Source organism: Idiotropiscis lumnitzeri, chromosome 16 (assembly GCF_059441095.1).
Source record: "Idiotropiscis lumnitzeri isolate Australia: NSW breed Sydney's pygmy pipehorse chromosome 16, RoL_Ilum_1.0, whole genome shotgun sequence".
In the NCBI taxonomy this organism is placed as follows: Eukaryota; Metazoa; Chordata; class Actinopteri; order Syngnathiformes; family Syngnathidae; genus Idiotropiscis; species Idiotropiscis lumnitzeri.
In genome coordinates, this window is record NC_142406.1 from 4,452,373 (window position 1) to 4,468,600 (window position 16,228).

Consider the following 16,228-nt stretch of genomic DNA (forward strand, 5'->3'; position numbering starts at 1 on the left):
TCAACTTCCTGTTTCTTCACTTTTAACAATATTGATATATGAAATATTGTCATTTGTTACAAATCCTCTCCCTTTTAAAATAAATTGAAAAATTGTTGAACAAACAATTACTGACTGGCTTCTGATTTCAAAACTGGCTTTCCATCAAGTTGTTCTGTATATGTGACAATGTAAGTTGATCATACATTTATATGGGTTCACAGTCATAACGACCCTCTGAGGGAAACCATAACTACAATGTGGCCCGTTTAGAAAATTAGTTTGACACCCCTGGCAGATTGTTCAGTATCGGCACTATCTCCTCTTATTGTTGTGGACGAGTGGCAGCAACATTATAGATTCAGTATTCACCTAATCAAAATACTGTTTCCATCTCAGTTTGCAAACTATGAATGTTGCAATGTACCGACCGGTAATCTACCTGTGAGAACTTGTTTTTTTTTTTAATCAGTTGTAGTTCTCCCCCCCGCATGTTGAAAATGTAAGCATGGCATTCTTCACATTTGCAAAGGTTTATTTTTTTAGGAATACATTTTCATCACTGTTAACTTAAACAAAAGTGGGTCACGACTTGGTGACAATGGGAAAATGAAGGTCCCAGCATAACAGTTGAGAGCAGCTGCTCCACAGAACCAAAAGTACATCAGAAGTGCTGACATAATCATGGGATAGCATCCTTTCCGTTTCCTCTTCTCCTGGTTATGTATGAGACTTTTGTTGTTTCCAGAACCTCTTGACCTCACTGTGTCCATGTGGTGTCACCACCATCACCCTGTGAGCTACATCTTGCCACACCAGACAATCCAGACCCTGCGACAAAACAAATCAATTAGACCATGGACACTATTAGCACATCACTGACATCAAATTCAAGACGGACTTCTTGAAGTAGAAAGAAGAAGGCAGCATTCCTTTGTAGAAATACATTTTTAATTAAAAAGGGACAATTGAAAAAATATACTATTTAATTTGTTGTGTACAAATTGCTGTGTTTATGGAACACTGTCCCATCAATGAAGCAACCAAATAAATCATTTGTGAGCTGCCTATATCTGAAAATGTTTCTGTTGGTCACAGTAAGCTGGGAAAGGCCATAGTGAGGATAATCGGTACACAGAATAATAATGACACTATAATAAGAAACTGAATAGAAATGTTACAGGTGACTGACGGGTACAAGCCTTTAAAATACAAATAATTACCCATTTTTTAAACTATAATAAATACATTGCTTCTAAAGAAAAATGTATACAATATATTTGCATTTTAACATTACCATTATATATATATTTAGAATTAGGGGGAGAAATCATGTACAGTACGTTGAAGTGAGGTGTATGGACTCCTTTTTGACTTACTGTATGAAAGATCCTTGCTCAAAAATACAACAATAACCTTGGGGAAGAAAAAGGACTTAAATCCAACCTGAGCTCTGTCTCGCAACACTTCAAAGTCAGCCTGGGAGAGGAACTGGTTGTACAGCACACCTGAAAGGGAGAAGGGGAGAAATAGTTGAGGTCAATTAATTAGAAATAAAAAGAACATATGAAGGCTAATGGAAGTTTTGCCAAGGAAACAAAATTGAAAACAATCATCACAGCGTAGGATAGCATTCATTGCATTTCATTGTTTCTGCTTGCGTCAGTTTGGGACAGTTAGTTTCCCCCTTAACTCATTCACTGCCATTGACGGGTATAGAAGCCAAAAAATTAATGTGTTAAAAATAGAACTCCAAAAAGTCAGTGAGGATGCTTAGCCTTTTGCTCCGATCTTCAGGTAATGGCATGACATAATTTACACACAACATCAGTAAATGCGCCCACCCTCAGTGAATTGTAGTCTATCTCTCTCCAGCTCCCAAAGTCGAATCTGATCTGTTATGGTTGGAGGAAGCACTGGTGTCTGCAGCACAGAGACATCAGGATGAAGAAGACTCTACGTTGATCCATGTACAGCTAGTTTTTCATTTGACTCAAACAAATCATTACCTGCATCAGCATGATGGGGTGTGCTCTGGTTCTCAGAAAGTGGATGATCTGCAAAATTGAAGTAAGGCCATTTTGATATTGAGGATTCACAGTATTTGGATATGCCAGCATGACAAATATAACCGGTGTGAATATTCCGGCCATTCCTCTGGCAAAAATACAGGAACAGTTCAGAAAATTTGAAATTGGCAGTTTTGTCAGTGATCCAGATCAACTATGTTCTTTTGTTGTTGTCATACCTGTTGTGCAGTGATGCCATTCGCGATGGCCTGTTGCACCGACTCTCTTGTGACCTGAGCCACCACCACATTGGGAAAGCGATACAACATTTCACTGAAGAGTGCGACCAGAGAAACCTGGAGTTCCGAGTCTGGGGTAAAGAAAGATGAAAATAAAAACTATGACATTAAACGAATCCCCGAAACAGGCTTCCATCTCACGACCCGGGAAAGCAGAGATAAATTACATTCTCGACATACTTGTGTAGGCGTAGATGCGATAATTTGTTTCAACCACAATGAAGCCTGCATCCCCAGTACCAGGAGTGGAGCCCAAGTTAGAAGAGTTACTTGTGACTCCCGCAGCCAGACTGATTGCCAGTCTGGTCGGATAGTACCGCCTCGACTTCCTCTGGAAATGGGAATAAAATAAATAAATAAATATGATATATATTTTTTCCAGGTACAAAATAACAGTAAAGTCACACAAACCGTCCCGAACCGGGTCAAGTACCGATGGACCTCTCAGTCCATCACTGTTATATTTTATGCAGCCGGAAGAATGAATAATGTATTTGTGGAATCGAAATTAAAATATACATATATATATACATACACATATATACATATACACACATATATATATATATATATATATATATATATATATATATATATATATATATATATAAAAGCACACCTCTTTTTTTTTTTGCCGTCGCGAATTAGGATTTTACATTCCAGTAGCGAAGCAAGCAGACTTGATGGAAGCCGGCGCTGTTTTACTGCCGCAATAAATCGGCTTCCCCATGTGGGTCATCATGTCGCTTCTCATCTAAGGAAATAGTACTTGAAGGGAATGTAACAAAACCTCTCTTCTCCCTCTCAGTGTCTACCTTCCTTTGGAAGACCAGTCCAAACTCCCGAAGGTGCTGCAGAAATGTGAGTAATGACTCACTCATGCCCTCCACTGAGTAATCCTGAGGCCAACAGAAACACACCCTCAATAACGTTGAAAAAAAGTACAACCAGGCAAGAAACTGGCGACATAAATATGAGCACACGGACATGAGCACATGCTCGCACGCATGCACTCACGCACCCGGGTTAATTATTGTGTACTCACTCTACCCAATGTGGAGAAACTGAGCTGGAACAGAAAAGACAAAATCTCCACCAGGCCCATCCCTCTTGACTGCGAGAGAAAACGATACATGACATACATTTAAATCATGAACACTGAACAGCGGGGCTGAATGTGTGGCAGATATCTGTAATACAGTTTGGTGTTGTCAAAAAGAACATTTCAGATGTCTGCAACATGATTTCACCAACATATGTTGTGAGACTACAATACATTCGCATATTAGTTATCGATTTATTACATATATATTACATACGGCTTGACCGATTAATCTTCCTGCCGATTTCATCGGACGATCGGGCTTTTAAATGAGCTGATTTTTCCTGATTAAAGAGAAATTACACTTAACATAAAACAAAGATAATGACATTAAAACATCGCCCACCAAAAGAAAAAATGGGGGGGGCAGTTGTAATTATTTTTCTTTCTGTTATAAACAGTAAAGCACAAAGTAATGTAAACCATTCTAATCGTGTCCGTGTTATTCAAATTTGTATTGGTGTAACAGTTAAGGCCTCAAAAACGGACTTACTTTAGTCATTGTATATTTTGTAATTCAATCGGCCGAGTAATCGGAATACGTTTCCTCCGGGTACTCGGGTTTCCTCCCACATTCCAAAAACATGCATGGCAGGCCGATTGAACACTCTAAATTGCCCCTAGGTATGAGTGTGAGCGCGGATGGTTGTTCGTCTCTGTGTGCCCTGCAATTGGCTGGCAACCAGTTCAGGGTGTCCCCCGCCTACTGCCCGAAGATAGCTGGGATAGGCTCCAGCACCCTCGCAAGCCTCGTAAGTAGAAGCAGCTTGGATATTTGATGGATGGATAATCGAAATATAATTCTGCCAAATATCGGAATCAGCAAAAAAAATCCATATAGACCAGGCATCACCAAATGGCGGACCGCGGTCCGGTTCGGACCGAACCCATGACCAATCTGTGATGATTTTTTTTTCAGGGCACATTCGCAAAAGTTGGCGCTGCAATTCTAGTAAATACGGAAAAGGCGTCACTGATTTGAGCCAATCAAATCGTTTGTTTACGATCCACTGCCAATTGCGCAGCAGACCGGAAGAGAGTGCTGCTGACAGTATGCCTTGCTAAAAAGTTAGCGAGGTCGATGCGTGTTGTTTTAAATGAATGGACGGAGAAATTAAGTTTCGTTCTGGATGCAGACGATTCTAAACCAGTGTGCATCATATGCTCCGAAACCGTCGCAACATTGCGAAGCGCCACTACGAAACAAAGCACCGCCCTTTTTTGCAAAGTTATCCGCTGAAGTTTGAGGTGAGCGCACGCAAAAACATCGAACTTCGAGTGCAGTATAACAGATTTTTACGTTTTCGTTTACAGCCCAGCGGCATGCAAACGAACGTTCACTAAAAGTATCATGGATTTTGGGGAAAAAAAACTTTCAAGTGATGGGGAAGTTGTGAAGGAGTGCTTAAATGGTTGCACAAACATTATTTAAAGGAAAACACAACGGCCAGATGTGTGAAATAATCTACCAAATCCCAATGGCCCTGATTTAGTTCCAACCCAGAATTAAGTCACTGGCAGGGCAGTCACAAACTCATTTTTTCTCATTAAGAGAAGTTAAAAAAATATTCAAAAGAAAAAGTGGTGTCAAAGCTCATTTTGAATTAGTTTTTCATGAGGACAGCCATTTTTATTGATTGTGTTCTGAACATGTTGACCTGGTTGACTTGGATAATTAGGCTTTCCGTTTCTTCTTTGATTTGAGAAAAAAAAGGCAAAAGATGTTAACTCAATGCTTAGCACTTGATATATTTCTGCAGGAGATATTTTAATGTTTTTTCTGGAAGTGGCAAACTTAAATTCCTGGAGCCACATTTTCTTGAATGTGAAATAAACGCCTTATATTTGTTTGACTGGCAAAGGTGTTTAATGGGAACATTGCCAAATATTTAGTGTGCTCTGTTGAAAAGGACTAAATATTGAAACTAAATAAAAATGTGAAGATAGGCTAGACTAAGGGAAGTTGGACTTTGGTTCGGACCTTTTAATTGGAAGAAATTTTCGTCGTGGACCTCTGTGACTTAATTGAATACCTCTGATATAGACCCTCTAATCGTGGAATTTATACAAATTATATTCTAAAGTGCAGTAGCAGATATCTACAAAGTGATTCTCATTGGTCAAAACTGCATTTCAATCGAAGATATTCTATAATAAATATCTGAAATGGAGACAACGCTACCTTCAATTTAATTAATATAGTATTACACTATAAATAATCAGTAACTGAAATTTAATTTCAATACTCGAGTGAAATTTTGTCCTGAACATTGCAACAATCTGAAATTCTGTTTTTATGGGGGTTTTTTTTTTAGCAAAACTGATCCTATATCTGTTGACGCAACTAGTCACAATTATATATAGATATTTTTAAATAAATCTCTATTCAAGTGATAAATCCGAATCTGTTGTTGATGTAACTGTCACATTTACATTGTAGATGAAAAGTGAAGAAAGTGCCTACAAAATATTTGTAGTGCTTATTCATATCCATGTATTCACCATAACTGATAATCAAACAAAGGCATAATTTTTAAGTCATATGGTGATGATGCCCACTGAATCAACTCCCCTACAGATTGTTAAAAAGCTTCAAATAAACCAGTCCAAAACAAGAAAGTCCTCAGTGGTCGCTTTGGACATGGTTGTTAGGCAACTAACAGCCAAGCTGGTGAGTGAAAGAACAGTCAGTGACACTTTCTGTACTTCTTGGGCTCCCGACCTAGAAAATGACTGATTATAATCACAGTCTTGTGTTGCATTGTAGTAACATTTTCATCAGATTATAGCTGAATGCATTGCTCCTCTACATCGGGCGTGCACACACTTTTTCAGTAAGCGAGCTACTTATATATTTATTTAGGAATATATAGAGAATTCTTTATGTATAATATATCTTGATATTTAAATGAGGCTTGCAAACAAAGGTCAATTGAGTTTGATTGGTTATGCCCAAAAATTCAAAGTATCACCTTTTTAAACATGCCTGAGAAATGGCTGCTTATTCAGGTTGAATTCTTTCACCTGCAAGTGTTTGACGTGAGTGTCCTCAGGTGGCCTGTTTTACAGCTGATCATTAGAACGCAAGTCATGTATATAACAGCCAGGTCTTGTAGGATCTCGTATTACTGCGGCGCCCTCGCCACCCGAGTGTGCGCTAATCAGAGCAATGACAGGCTTTCAAGGCGCAGTGGCACATAGCTCATCTGAATTCTCAAGTCGGAAAAATGTCGATGGTTACCTGAGCGGTTTTAAGGTACTGCAGGGTGAAGTACCACAACTGAGAGGCGGTGTCCAGAAGAAGGAACTGGAAGCCAGCAGAGGTGATGGAGGGGGCTTCTCCTGCCACACTGTGAAACATTCAAGGTAACACGATTCCATTTGATTTCATTTTCAAAATTAAGTCCTTTGCTCAGATAGTTACATCTCTGCATTTCCAACAATTTTTGGAGTCATTTTCTGGTTTTGGTTGGTGCTGTTGTTTGGAATTGATTTTTACACTAGTGTCGCTAATGCACAACAGACATTCTGAACATTTACAGGAAAATTAAACATTTAAAGTTAGATTCGACCAGGGCTTCTCAAATGGTGAGACGGGCCCCCCTGGAGGGGTGCGATGCTGAGGGGGGCATGTGTAATCCTGGGGAACATGCTTTTTTTCTCTACTGCAATAAAGTGTAATTGCACATCCGCTCCAGTAGTTGGCAGTGGCGCTGTCCTTGACCTTTGTGCGCAGCGATTATAAACTCTACGGTGTAGGTTTGTTTTGCGACGAAAATGCTATTATTTATCGTTGTGGCGGAGAGGGGGTTGTGGTGGGGTGGTGCGAATTGTTTTCTTCTTGCTCGGGGGGAGAGGGGGGGCGTAACATAAAATAATTGAGAAGCAGTGCATTAGACCATGCACTTAAAAGAGCATCAGTTTTAAAAGCAAAATAAATCCAAGGGTTTGGTGAGCCTTGGTACTAGTACTAGTCTGAAGGGGATACCATCTTGGAAAAGTTAGTTTTTATAAATTTCGCCATGAATACAGGACAATATTAGATGACAAGGATTAACTGTGTCTGAATCCTTACAAAACATTTTTTTAGGTGCGTACATTTGTGAAAGCATTCTGTAGTAAAGTATAGTATGTCCTCGAATAGAGGTCACCAACCACGGGGCAGCAGCTTGGTACTTTGGACTGCATGGACGAAAGAAAGAAAAAATTGCAGTACTCGCAATACTGGTTTATTTATCATTCAAGGCTGGGAAATACATTTTAAATGCATAGAAAACTGTATAAAATAGGTTTTAGTGCACTTGTAAGAGCGATGTGTGATATTGTAATAATTGGTGGTAGCAAAGAGGCTAAAAAGGTCAGAAAGAAAAAGGATTATAAACCCCACTGCAGGTTTGAAGTTTGCCCATGAGCAAGGTAGTAAAAAGTCCAAATTCCTCAAAGGTGTGATATAGCAACACAAAATGGTTATTCTTGCAGGCAGTGCAATTTTCATGGAGGCTATTGGATTTTAAAAAAAAAAATGCACACGCATGCTTTTGTACTTCATAAATATTCACACCAGTCACGCCAAAGACTCACTCCTGGGAAGGCAGTAATTTCCTGGCTGAGTGAAAAATCAGTCCTTTGCTATATCAAAAGCTCTTAACCTACCTTTTCATGAGGCCTGCTTGAGTCAGCAGCTGAGCCAGGTCCTGACTGACCGCAGCACTGGGAGAACCCACCATGAAGTGCAGGATAACCTCCCAGCGTTCCATGGCATAACGGTCCAGACTCTCAATGTCGCGAGCATGACGGTCAGGGCCCAGGCTGCTGCCTTCGTCTGCCCATGCTTGGCCCCTGCGGAATGACAAACACTTAAGAATCCTTATTTGTCACTGAAAAAACACATTTAATGGGAATTGATTGATAGAAATGCTTCATTGTGCCCCTCACAGTGTCAAAACTCAGAAAAGTAGCCCTGTATTTTGAAAGGCCTTCTATGGAACATGCAAACTTGACATAGGGAGTCCACCACCAAAGGTCTCCAGTTGGTCCAAATTGCTGCTCCTCATGCCCTAAATGGAGCTCGAAGGTGGGAGCACGGAATTCTGGCCTCCTTTCACATTTTATTATTATTATTTTATTTGTTTTTAAATCTTTAAGGGTCTTGTCCCACCTTCCCTCTTCAGTCAAACATGGTAGAGATTCACTAATAGCATTGAGGTTGCTTTGCTGTTTCTGGTACCAGACGCCTCGATTGTGTACATGGAATCATAAAACCTGAAGACTACCAAATAATTTTGGTGTGCCATGTAGGGCCCAGTGTTGGACAGGCTTCTGTCAGAGATTATGTGTCTATCAGAAGAACAATGACCCAGAACGACCAAAATGGCTCGAGGCAAAGCGCTGGAGAGTTCTGAAGAAGCCAGCACATTAAAATCCTGCAGAACACCTGTACAGAGATCTCAAAACAGCAGTTGAAAAGAAGCAGCCTTCGGAGCTGAGAGACCTGAGGCACTTGGCAAAGGAAGAGTTCCAAATAGAGGTGAAAGAAAATGTTCAAACAATTTGTGTAAACTTTCAATAACCCACTCGTGAGCAAACTGCTCCAGGTGTCCATCCATCCATTATCTGTACCGCTTCTCCTCACAAGGGTCGCGGGGGGTGCTGGAGCCTAACCCAGCTGTCTTTGGGAAGTAGGCGGGGTACACCCTGAACTGGTTGCCAGCCAACTGCAGGGCACACCAAGACAAACAACCATTCAAAGTCGCACTTAGGGACAATTTGGAGAGTCCAATCAACCTGCCATGCATGTTTTTGTAACATGAGAGGAAACCGGAGTACCCGGAGGAAACCCACGCAGGCAACGTGGAGAACATGCAATCTCCACACAGGAAGGCCGGAGCTGGGATCGAACCCACGACCTCTGCACTGTGAGGCCATCATGCAAAGCTGTCATCCACCATGTTACCCATGCCCATAATCTGGGACATTTTTGGGTGATTTTACAGTAGCAAGAAGCATGTGACTGAGATCAAGCTTTCTGATCATGAGCAGCAGAGTTCGCTCTGGAATAACTTGACAGTCTTGAGATTTCATTGTAGCCTACACAGATTAAAGACACACTGTGCTCAATACAGAAAATCCGCACCAGAATATAAGCCTCCTCCGTGTTTCACAGTAGGGACAGTGTTCTTTTCTGGGCATGCTTTATTTTAGTTATTTGTGTCTGTCAGAGCTGATGTGCCTCGCCCAAAAGTTTTGTCTCGTCTGTCCATTTCGTGGCTTGTCAACATTCAGTTTGGCATTTTAAAAAAAATGATTTATTTTTGACAGTGGTGTCCTCCAAGGTCGTCTCCCATGAGGTCCACTTTGACTCAAACAACAACAGATGGTTCGATCTGACACTGACGTAGCTTGACCTTGGTGTTCACCTTTCATTTCTGTGGAGGTTGTTCTCAGCTCTTTTGTTAGTTGTGTTTGTCTATTTCATTTGTCATCAATTTTCCTTCCGCGGCAACATCCATGAAGGCTGTCTCACAGATCTTTATTGACAATGTATAATATACGTGCAGCTGAAGTCACAGGAGTTAGCCTGATTATCTATAATTTTCTTTCTAAACTGAAACAACTAAGTGGTCAGCGGTGCTTGATGTTTAGTGTAGTACGCACCATGTCACCAAACATCACAGCGACTGCTTGTCACCCTTTTAAATAGAGGGACTGACTGTTTAGAAGCTTGATGCGAATTGAGGACGACACACCTTGGTGAACTTTGTGTACCTATGGTCAAATTATTTTCACTCTTGTCTTGGCTTCCATATTTTTGTTCATGAGCTAGTTTTTTTTTTAATAATTGTATTGAACCACTATTCAAAAGGAATGTCTGGTTTCCACTGTTTTTTTTTTTTTTTACTTGTTACTTTTGGCAGATTCAAGTTATTTATGTGAGCACTGTAGGTTTTTGTTTCATGAACAAACTTACATGTACAATTGTATTCTCTCTGCAAGAAGTTATTCAGTAAAATGAGCAGCAACAAAAAATAAATACGCCAGAATTCCAATTCATTTTTGTCAATAATTGCTGGATCAATACATTGAACAGAGCAAAACTTCGCAGGCAGCCTTGGCAAGTAATGTGTTTCTCCCAAATTATCACACTCACAAAGGTAACTCTCTTCAGTGTGTGTTCAGTGAAATTTGCTGTGACATACAAATGATGCACAGGTGTTGTTCCACCTTTTAATTGCAACTCCAAACAAAAAAAAAAAAACAGATGGAGGCTGGCCCCAGCTTGGCATGAACAAGCGCAAAGCATACAAATAATATTTGACTTTTTACAAGAAACCTGATTGAATTTTTTTTTTACATCATTACAATAAGTTAAATATATATTTAATACAGTCAGCGTTAAATAAGCAGTTAAGAAAAACTGCAAAGTGAAGACAGTGCGAGAGACCGTCATGTGATGAAACAGAGCAGACATACCCGCCGAGCAGCGCTATCCTCAGATTGTCTTTGAACACTGGGTTCAGGATATATCCCTGCAGACCACCCTGCAGCTGCTGACTGTGCCAAAGGCGGAGTCCTGCCAGCACTGAGACACATTCATCATGATTCCTGTGGGGAGGGGTGGAAAGTGGGAGTGATTAAGTAGCCGGAGATAATGGGGGAAAAAAGAAAAAAAGTTACTCAACAAATTGGCACCGTTGTTTTTCCCACCCCACTGAAAAGTTGATCTTAAAACCTGGAGGCACTTTTATTTGAACTTCTGCGCACTTTTGTTTCCCAACCTTCATTACTTTAGTATCCAAAACATGCAGAGATTCCATTGGAAATCTTATTTTATACAAAATAAGCGTCACGGAATGAACAGGAAATCGGTAATGTCTCTGGTAAATGAAAAGCATGAGATTGAGTCACTGCCTTAAAACGGCGGGAGTTGTTCAACAAAATCAAGAGGATTGCAAGTCCAATGAATCTTAAGTGAATGAGCACAGAATGGTTTCCATGTAGTTAGGCACATCATTCCCAAAACCGACAAGTCAATAAATGGCTTGCTGAATGTATGCGTTAATAAAGAGCGTTTACAACAAAATGTTGTTAAAGAGACTTGTAACATTCGAAAACTGGAAAGCCAGATTAGACTTTGCTAGAAAACATCTTTAAAAACACAATCTGATTCTTCAGGCAGATAAAACTGAGATCAACATTTAGCATCCTGGTTGGAAAAGAAAAATATATTAATATAAGAAAAAAAAACGTTTCCATTTTATTGTTCACAAATTAAAGACTATACATAAGTACATTTAACAGGAATGCTACAAAGGATATTTGCAAAAAAGTATGTCTATTTTCTAATAGTAGCGAGCCATTTGTAAAAAATGGACACTTGATTAGTGATAGCAAGTAGGATAACAAACAGATGGAGCATGTGGAGCCTTATTGTTTTAGGTATGCACCCATGCAGTCCGGCTCTCTATTTTACTTCATAACAATTCATCAACATTTTAATCAAGCAGTAATGTTTCAGCATTGTGGACTACTTCCAATACTAGTGTGTATGTGATCCACTTGAGGTTGCATCCTTAGAGACTGTCTGGGTAGCAACAACAAATCAGAGATATCAACACATGCTAAGTGTATCTTGATAGATCAGATGCCAAAAATGTAAACATGAATACCACACCAGAGTAGCATACATGATGAATTTTGACATTGCCCATTAAAGTTAAGTAACTCACTTCTGGCTTTCTTTATTCACCCATAATGCCACTGCTGCTTGTGGAAGAGGCTGATCCAGGAACAGCATTCGCATCACATAATTTTTGGCCAGAGAGGGAAGCTCCCTGCGGAGTTTAACATCACGTTAATATCATAAATCAAAGTGATTATGGCATTTCCGGTAGCAAATATTACAATCAGCTCACCTGTAGACAGCCAAACATGTTGCTGGATGATTATATAGTCGGTCCAAAATCTCTGGACTCAGCTCTCTGAGGTATTCGTGCAAATTCTTGCACTGCAGCTGGACTCGTAGTTTCATTTTCGAAAAAATAACTTCTATTAAAAAGCACATAAAATATATGCACGCCCATGAAATCGTGTATTTATAGTGTAATGTAAAAGTTACAATTAATAGCTGTAGTAGCTCATCGGAACGAATGTGTGCAATCGTCGTGGTAAAAAAGACTTCAGCTTTATAAACCAGGAAACTTTTCGGTTTTCCGCGATCTCCTTAGTTCAAAAAAACTAAATAGTGTACAAACGCAACATTGTTGTAACCAAGTTTGTTGTTGACTTCATCGGGCAGCCAGATAACAGGATAATATTGTTTGGTTCTGTTTGCAAACGGCATTACCGCTACCGGATCATGTGACATTCATTGAACGCTTTTATTGGTTGAGCATCCTTCTTCTCTATAGTGGATCCGGTAGTTGTATTTGTAGGATGCACTACTGCCATCTAGAGGTATATTTAGCGACTGCGTTGGACTGACAAACGTCAGTGTGTTTTACACTTTTTATTCCTTTTAATTTGGAAAAATTGTGAAACAGCTATTGTGTGTTTAATTCAGACCAATATTTACTTGTTTCATAGAAATCCCCATAGGGCATTACTATTCTAAAAGATCTGTCTTAAGTTGATAGCTTGCCACTCTTTGTATTTTAAGATTTTCCTAGAATACTATTTACCCATAAGTATCATGGGTGGAAGTCAGTGTCATAAAATGAGAGTCAGGTGTCATTAAACAGGATACACCGATTTAGGTTTGCATTCCTTTTGTGTAGTGATGCAGAATGGTCATCATGAGAGCGAATTATCCGGCAAACCACTTTCTACAGAATGTCTAAGAAATCTCAGAACTGTGAGGCGGCTTTGCCTTTTTTAAAAATAGGTATTTTATTACAACATCTATAAAATTGTACATTTTTGGTGAATAAAATCTTCTGAAGGAAACAAGACAGAAAAAAATGTTGTAGAATGCTCTCAGGAGTCTTCCTTCTCTTGATACCTGTAACACAATCACAGTCATGAGCAAATACCACACAATGACTTGTGATTTGATATTTTTACCTGCAGTGTATACACGTAAAGAAGACGGTCTGGCCTTCATCTGCAGATCTCATCTGCCTTGTGTGATAAATCATGCCTTCTTTATTGCAGCGAGTGCAGCGTCTGTCGATCTGGAGAAAAATTATCCATAAAGAATACGGTGATTAACAATGGTCAAGAGGACCCTAATTATACATTTAAGAGTCAGGCACCAGACAATTCTATCGTACCACAGGGCCCTTCATTTCAGAGTCCCCACTAGCCTCCAGAACAACAGAAGACTTGTCCACTGGATTGAAAACGACAGTCGAACGTATTTCTCGGCCTGAGAACTCTAGATGGGAGAAAAATACAAAGAGTAGGTACAATTAAAAGACTGTTATTGTTGTCAAATGTGAATAGTAAAGCAGTACCTGATACACAGATGGAAAAGGAGCAGCGGGGACAGCAGACTGTGTCTTTCATCCCTGGTAAAGGAAGAACATTTCCACACTCTGGACAGAAGTTGGGATCACCACTAAAACAGGACATGACTGTATGAAGAGAAGAGACGTGATTAATGCCCTTTTAAGAAATCATGCATAACCTGACTAAGCCTCGGTTTACAATAGTATTAACCCACGAAACAGTTAGGTTTTCCTCCAAACAAAATGCATTCGCACGATTGTGCGGTCAGAAAGAGTCCTGCCATGAAATTGACATCAGGACTGCATGAGCTAAGCACGTGGCGATTTATATGCTACTGTAGTTAAAAAATGATTAATAAAGAATAACACTAATGTACGCAGTTTCGCATGTGTACCACAATCGCTTTTTACCTTTCCGTTGTCCAAAATAACGTTATAAACAAATGTTACGCGTCCTCGGTAGTGCCACAGTCCTTAGCAATGAGTCGCATAAATATGACGTCACTATTCCTTCCAACTTGATTTAAGCGTATATTTTTAAACTGTGTTAAACTCATGTCCACATTTAGTTAGTAATTATACAATAATCGTCAAAAAGCTTTGATTAGGTCTTGTCTGCACCTTTTGTCATGTTCTTAACAGAACTTTTAAAAGGCAACATGTAAAAACTAATGAGATTTAGTAGAAATCAGCTAAAATAATAAAATAATTTTTAAAAATCTGGTGTCACAAAATTTATATTGCTTAGTTTCAACTGACATTGTCACAGACAGAAAATACGTATTTTGTTTCTTCAACTGAGTTGTACAGGTTCAAGTGATGGTGTAAACCGTTTCTCTCTCTTTTTTAAATGTAATGAATATTTTATTTCAAATTTAGTGATTGCTAAATCCTGGAATTTGAATGCGGATGTGGTCGATTTATATTCACTTTATTACTTCTGATACTCACATAATAGCAAAAGTTGGCGAGTGGTCAATTACCTCACGGTTTTGATGTTGGCTGTTCAAATCCCAGATCTTTGTTTACATTACATGTTGCACTGGTGTTTGTACCCTCGCTTTTTCCTTATTCCAAGTTCATTGAAGACATTAATGCATGTAAACAAAGATACAAGGCTGTGCATGAGCAATATCATTTGTAATGTACAAACTATTATTCTGTAACTTTTAAATGAGTTGAAATTGGAGTATCTTTGATTAAAGTGTAATTCTCCAAGTTGGATTAGTGTAGTATTTCACTATACCATGTATTAGAAAAATGCATTGAAAATTTTCTGTGAGATCAAGACTCAGTCACAAACAAGTGTCTTGTATCTTGCAAAACAATGGAAGAGTTTACCACGTGAAACAGTTTTCACATTGCATGACATATCTCTGCTATTGAGAATTTAGTCACAACAGTATCTAGTGTTGAACCAAAAAAATATCATCTTCAACTTTTATACATCTATGCCCTGCTTGTTGTCATTTGTGTATAGGGTGAGCTGGATAGGGGACCCCATACCAGATGAGTTGTGCAGGGCACATAAAAAAGAAAAAACAGCTTTTCTGCATCTGGAACAGGATGTCTAGAATCCATGCAGGGTACAATGAAATCTCAAAACTATATCAAGGTATTAAAGACAAATGTGCGCGCACGAGCCCTGTGCTAAACGTTATTGAACATATGTGAGAACAGAAATGGCATTTGGAGAACACAACCTTCAAACCTGAGACGACTCACTTTACTAAGGTAAAGCTACCATTTTTTTTTGGCCAGGGTCGTTTTATGTTGCATTTATTTTTATTTTTTTAATAATCCTGTGAAACAGCAATTCTAAAGCAATGTCGGATTTTCATTGGTGATGACCTCTGTGGATTTTTTTCCTTAGGGCTACCAATAATTTTGTCCTTGCGTATACAAGACAGTATATTAAAAAAAAATTCCGTGTCCCACTCATCCATTGTAGGAAAATACTGTTCAAGTTGAAAATGTCTCATCTTTACAAAACATTTTTCAATACTGACTGAAGAATGCAATACACTGCTTAACAGTTTCCCCTCGCTATTTCCAAATCATCAATGGCATTTTCTCCTCCTGTTATTTGATGTTATACAATCCATTTATGAAGCTTGAATGCTTATGCCCTTGAGACACAACACTATGGAATGACAATGAAAATGTTTTCAGCCAATATAGCAGAGTATAAAACAGGAAGTCGAGCAAGCATCTAACAGGATGACTGACCAGAACCAGAGAGATAACTGCTGATCACAGACTGTTCAGAGGATGTTTGTCATGGCAGGATATTGCACCGCTTGCTGTTAGAGAGCTTTTCATTGTTATTCTAAAAGTTGCTACGACCCAAATCCTGGAAACTCAGCAGGTTCTGGGCCAAAATTGTGTTCACTA

The 16,228-nt window shown here is 39.2% G+C and overlaps 2 protein-coding genes across 2 annotated transcripts; both read right to left on the minus strand.

Moving 5' to 3' along the window:
- Positions 1 to 493: 493 nt before the first annotated feature.
- LOC148320948 (general transcription factor IIH subunit 4-like) lies at positions 494 to 12,745 on the minus strand. The gene is made up of 13 exons (XM_088318854.1): positions 12,302 to 12,745; positions 12,116 to 12,220; positions 10,860 to 10,991; positions 8,043 to 8,228; positions 6,631 to 6,739; positions 3,333 to 3,401; positions 3,103 to 3,186; positions 2,468 to 2,618; positions 2,228 to 2,358; positions 1,989 to 2,036; positions 1,824 to 1,902; positions 1,426 to 1,487; positions 494 to 810 (listed from the first exon to the last, which is right to left on the minus strand). The coding sequence occupies exons 1-13, from the start codon at positions 12,448 to 12,450 to the stop codon at positions 700 to 702; spliced, it is 1,416 nt and encodes a 471-aa protein (XP_088174980.1). The 5' UTR covers positions 12,451 to 12,745; the 3' UTR covers positions 494 to 699.
- Positions 12,746 to 13,249: 504 nt separating this feature from the next.
- Positions 13,250 to 15,958, minus strand: LOC148320949 (DNA-directed RNA polymerase I subunit RPA12-like). The gene is made up of 5 exons (XM_088318856.1): positions 14,246 to 15,958; positions 13,841 to 13,960; positions 13,658 to 13,761; positions 13,449 to 13,558; positions 13,250 to 13,386 (listed from the first exon to the last, which is right to left on the minus strand). The coding sequence occupies exons 2-5, from the start codon at positions 13,956 to 13,958 to the stop codon at positions 13,362 to 13,364; spliced, it is 357 nt and encodes a 118-aa protein (XP_088174982.1). The 5' UTR covers positions 13,959 to 13,960; positions 14,246 to 15,958; the 3' UTR covers positions 13,250 to 13,361.
- Positions 15,959 to 16,228: the final 270 nt, after the last annotated feature.